The sequence below is a fragment of the Microtus ochrogaster genome, chromosome 8 (assembly GCF_000317375.1).
Source record: "Microtus ochrogaster isolate Prairie Vole_2 chromosome 8, MicOch1.0, whole genome shotgun sequence".
Taxonomy (NCBI): domain Eukaryota; kingdom Metazoa; phylum Chordata; class Mammalia; order Rodentia; family Cricetidae; genus Microtus; species Microtus ochrogaster.
In genome coordinates, this window is record NC_022015.1 from 65096370 (window position 1) to 65101796 (window position 5427).

The 5427-nt window shown below is 36.4% G+C and overlaps 1 protein-coding gene across 1 annotated transcript in view; it reads left to right on the forward strand.

Moving 5' to 3' along the window:
- The window catches only part of Btaf1 (B-TFIID TATA-box binding protein associated factor 1), a 90576-nt gene that overhangs the window by 64405 nt on the left and 20744 nt on the right, over positions 1-5427 (forward strand). The window contains exons 25-30 of the mRNA XM_005352181.2: positions 713-861; positions 2536-2688; positions 2879-3000; positions 3087-3254; positions 4697-4774; positions 5262-5391. Coding sequence (XP_005352238.1) covers positions 713-861; positions 2536-2688; positions 2879-3000; positions 3087-3254; positions 4697-4774; positions 5262-5391 — 800 coding nt within the window. The remainder of the gene's footprint in view (positions 1-712; positions 862-2535; positions 2689-2878; positions 3001-3086; positions 3255-4696; positions 4775-5261; positions 5392-5427) is intronic.

Here is a 5427-nt window from a genome sequence, read left to right on the forward strand (position 1 = left end):
AAAAAAAAAAAAAAAAAAAAAAAAAAAAAAAAGATAGCCAGCAAAAAACTAGAGCTAATGGGCCAAGCAGTGATTTAATTAATAATACAGTTTCTGTGTGGTTATTTCAGGGCTGAGCAGCCTACAACAAACAAGAGGTCTTCCACTACAACCTGTATTCAGGAACCTAGTTCTGTCCCATGCAGGTTCCCCCGTTGTCAGTCAGGAGTCAGTTGTCAATCAGGTCAGCTGATTCTGTGGATTTCCTATCATGGTCTTGACCCGTTTGTTCATATTATCGCTCATCCCTCTCTATGCCTGGAGCTCAGCCCAGTGATTAGTTGTGGATCTCTGAATCTGCTTGCATCTGTTTCTGGAGCAATTTTATATTTTTACTTACAGTAGTTAAATAATGTTTTTAAAAGAGCACCAGCCTGTAAATATGGTTATAATTTGTAACAGACATCATAATCTTGAGCCTGGCAGGATGGTATACATCTGTAATCTCAGCATTCAGGAGGATGAGGCAAGAGGATTAAGAGTTCAAAGCCATTTTAGGCTTTTATGATACCCTGTTTCAGAAAGCCATAAGAAACAAAACTGTCAGGATATATTATGTACATGTGTGAAAATGAGGGGTTTTTTTAATGCTGAAGTTACAATCTTGGTATGCTAAAATCTGTGAAGACATTACCTGGGAACTATCTTGAAATTTCTTTAACAGCTTACTCAGGTGTTATGGAACAATTGGATGTTGGTATTGTTCCGTACATTGTCCTTTTAGTTGTTCCTGTATTGGGAAGAATGAGTGATCAGACAGACAGTGTGAGGTTCATGGCTACTCAATGCTTTGCAACATTAATTAGACTGATGCCACTTGAGGTAAGTTGAAGAGATTTTGGTTCACAAATATAGTGTGTTCTGTAACATAACAACAACAACTATTTTTAAACATTTATTTTGGCTGGGGGTGCATGTGCCTGTGAAGGTCAGAGGATTGAATTCAGGTCTGTCCTTTTATAATAATACCTCACTCAGTTTAAAGGACCATAATGTATCCCTTCCCCCAAACAAACATGTAAACACAAAACAACCCTGCTGTGTTAATGTGTATCTTATATCTCCATGAGTAAAATGTGTTTAAAAGAATAACAATTATGTGATGATCCAGAGTTGTTAATTATAAATATTTTATAATAAAAATGTTTATGGTACTAGAAATTGAATGTAGAGTCTTGTACATGGCAGGCAAGTGTTCCAACAGTTAGCTACACCACCAACTCATAAATATTTATATCGAGAGTATGATGAGCTGAGGAGATTACTCAGTGGGTAAAAGTGCTTCCTGTACAAGTTGAGGACCTGAGATGATGTGACCACACATGCCTGTCACTCCTGTCACTGCTGGCTCCCAGCCTGGCTCTAGGTTCAGTAAGAGAGAGACTGTTTGAAGGGATGGTGCTGGAGAGTGATAGAGCCAGACAATCTGTTTTCTTCCTTTGGCCTTCATGCATGTGCGCATACAGGAGCATGTGCATTGCATGTGTGCACACAATCTGTCAAATCAATATTGAAACATAAGTTTGGATACAGTCAGCGTATGTCTATGAACATCACAGTATGTGAAAGAATACTGATGTGTTTAAATTTTTAAGAGGAAAAATAGGGCTAGTTTAGCACACAGTTAATAGTTTCTAAGTGTTTCTCTTCCCCTTCCCACCCCGCCCATATTTTTTATTTTGAAAAGGAAGAGTTTTGTATATAGTTGCATTTTGTTTATTGCTCAAGGATGAGACTTAATAGCTCTTCCATTTTCACCAGCCTAGCAAAGGCCTTCCTCAATGGAGCTTGCTGTGGAGTTATAAATGACACTAGACCATTTGGTGCTCCTCCTAAGCCCATACTGTATTTTGAGATTCAATACCTGAGGATATCAGGACAGTATGAAACTGATAGTTTTCAAAAGCATGGAATGTAAATTAGATTATATATCATTGTTTCTTTATTAATACTTGTTGCAAATAAAGTCCTAATTGTGTTCTTTAAAATACCAAAGTATATTGTCTTTGTCTAATTCAAACACTTTTAACATCTTTCAAAATCTTTAGATTTATTCACCCTCAAATCTTTATATCATTTTTAATTGCTTTTTTCTGTGTGTATGTTTGTCTTGGTAAAACTGAAATTATTTTGATAACATTTTAGAATGAGAAATTAAGTAAACGGCATGGAATATCTAGTAAGATCAAGGCCTTTGGAAAACATAGTAAGACCTTATTCGACTGTGTGTTCCCCTCACACCTACCCACAGAACAAATATTAGTCAATATTTCTGTTTGAGACAGATCTCATGTAGCTCAGGCTGCCCTCAGACTCTACATAGCTGAGCATGAACTTGAATTCTGCCTCCAACCTTTAGTGTTATGATTATACAGTATAGTTTCACACAATGCCGTGGTTGAACTCAGGGCTTTTTCACGCTAGTAAAGCTCTCAAGAAATGAGCTACTTAGCCCATCGCCAGCCTAATTTTAATACATTTTAAAAATCATTTCAGGCAGGCATTCCAGACCCTCCAAACATGTCTGAAGAATTAATCCAGTTGAAAGCAAAAGAGCGACACTTTTTAGAGCAATTATTAGATGGGAAGAAGTTAGAAAATTACAAGATCCCAGTGCCAATCAATGCTGAACTGAGGAAGTACCAGCAGGTAAGGTCACTCTGCGCCTGTGAGTGTGAGACACTTTTTCTATCCGGTTCATTAAAGTCTCAATGTTGAAGGTCCTATATTGATTTCTTTTTTGCTCATAGAAAGATATAGGTCCATGCAAATACGTTTTACAAGAAAAAATTCTTACAGTCTTTTTACATTTACAATTTTTCTCTACCTAACCTTCTAGGATGGTGTGAACTGGTTAGCCTTTCTTAATAAATATAAGCTTCATGGAATTCTGTGTGATGACATGGGCTTAGGAAAAACATTACAGTCCATCTGTATTCTAGCTGGAGATCATTGTCAGAGGTAATTTAAAATATTATTTCAAAATAAAGGTTCTAAATCCTAATGAATGTTAACAAATTGCTTAATTACTGTTTTCTTTTGTAAAGGGCCCAGGAATATGCAAGATCGAAATTGGCAGAATGTATGCCACTTCCTTCCTTGGTGGTTTGCCCACCCACGTTAACAGGTCACTGGGTAGATGAAGTAGGTAAATTTTGCTCCAGAGAATATCTCAATCCATTGCATTATACTGGCCCTCCTACTGAAAGGATAAGGTAAGAGCTGTACAAAAAAAGTAGCATATTTGTCAGAAGTGAACTGTAGTTATCTCTGATTATAACCATAGATACCCAGCTTAATAAAGGCAGTACTTTACAGAGATGTCAGTGAAGCCCACCGGAATGAAGGACTTGTGCCACTGTCCCACCCAGTGTGGTTCTAAGTATTGCCGGGAGAACCTAGTACCAATCATGTCCATTCTGCTCTTGCTCTTTTCTCCATTCTCTACATATTTCTCTGTTGCCTTTTCTCCTACTTAATATTTTTTTACTTTTGGTCCACAGTGGCTGTTTTTTGTACATATACCATTGTTGTTTCAACAATTGTGTACTCACAATCACCCTCTAAGGCACTGGTTCTCAACTTGAGGGTTGCAACCCCTTAAGGGGTCACATATCTGATACTTATATTATGATTCATAACAGTAGCAAAATTAGAGTTACGAAGTAGCAACAAAATAATTTTATGGTTGGAGGTCACCACAGCATGGGGAGCTGTCTTAACTGTTGAGAACCACTGCTCTAAGGTGTACTTGTCTGAGGTAATGAATTATAAAGTAGTGCTTCTGTGTCCAAGATCCCTTAAGTTTTTTAAGCGGACAGAGTGAGGATTTGGACATAAGCATTTCAAACGTTTGTACTAGAGCAACTCTGTAGTGTCTCCTCATATTCATGAATTTGTAAATGAATGGAATTCAATTGCTTTAGTAAACAGGGAATAGCAGTTCACTCCCTGGAATTTCAAGCCTGGATTATTGCTTTAGAGACAACTAAAATTATGTTTGTCCTTCCCAAACATAATTTTGTTGAATTGATATTTCCTTAACTTCATTGTACAGTTGGTGGGTAAATGGCCCTGGGCAGCCTCAAGCCCACATTCTCCTAGGTCAGTACTGAACATGATAGACTGGCTACAAATTATGTTCAGAGGATAAAATCTTGTAAATAGTTCAACCTGGTTCTGTTGCTTCATCCCTTTGTTCATTATGGGGACATACGATTGATAAGCTTGACTTAGCCGAGTGGTAAAGGAATGTGTCCCAAAAGAAGATACTAAGTGTTGGCCATATTTTGAGTTAGGTGCTCATCGTTTTTCTGAGTCAGGTGGCAGGTTTGCATTATAATGTGGTCTGTTAACTAGAGTAAACACAGATGCTCATTAGGCAGGTTGAAGCACTTTATAACAATAGCTGTAGTTACACTATTAAAATTGTATTAAGATGGTGCTGGTGGTGCACACTTTTAGCCTTTAACCTTTAATTCCAGCACCCTGGAGGCAGAGGCAGGCAGATATGTGAGTTAGAGGCCAGCCTAGTCTACAGAGTAAGTTCCAGGACAGCCAAAGTTACACAGAAAGACCCTGTCTTAAACAAAACCAAACAAATGAAATAAAATTGTATTAAGAAATTAATAATTCTGTTTTCTAATTTTTCTTAAAGGTTGCAGCATCAAGTAAAAAGGCATAATCTGATAGTAGCTTCATATGATGTTGTGAGAAATGACATAGACTTTTTTAGGTAAGAATTCAAATATTCTTTAGAAAAGTTTAGTGTTGATAGGTAAGAGGGAGGGAGGATAAGATAAGATCATGTGGGTGCTAAATATGAATGACATACTTGATGTACATATATGAAAATGTCAGACAAACCATCACTTTGTACAGTAAATGCATACTAATTTAAATTTAAAAACTTAGTTGGGAGAAAGCACAAAAGAGATTCCCAGGTTGCTGGAATATACTGTTTTGCTTTGAATTGTGGCTATGTGTGTAAGTACACCTTAGAAAATTCATGCATCTAGCCAACATCAGAATTGTAGATATTTTTGTATGTATCCTCTATTTCTGTGAAACATTTCTATTTCGAAAATAAAGAAAAAAATCATAAATATTTCAAAAATAAAAATTTGATATTGAAATTGTGAGCCTAATATTCTGCTTCTAAATTGCTCCTATGATGCCTGATATACAAGAAAAGATAACAGTTTTTATTTATTTTTTCTTAGAAATATTAAATTTAACTACTGTATTCTTGATGAAGGCCATGTCATAAAAAACGGAAAAACCAAATTGTCAAAAGCAGTAAAACAGCTGACTGCTAACTATAGGATTATTCTTTCCGGAACACCAATCCAGGTAACTATTTAAAACAAAACCAAAAAAAAAAAAAAA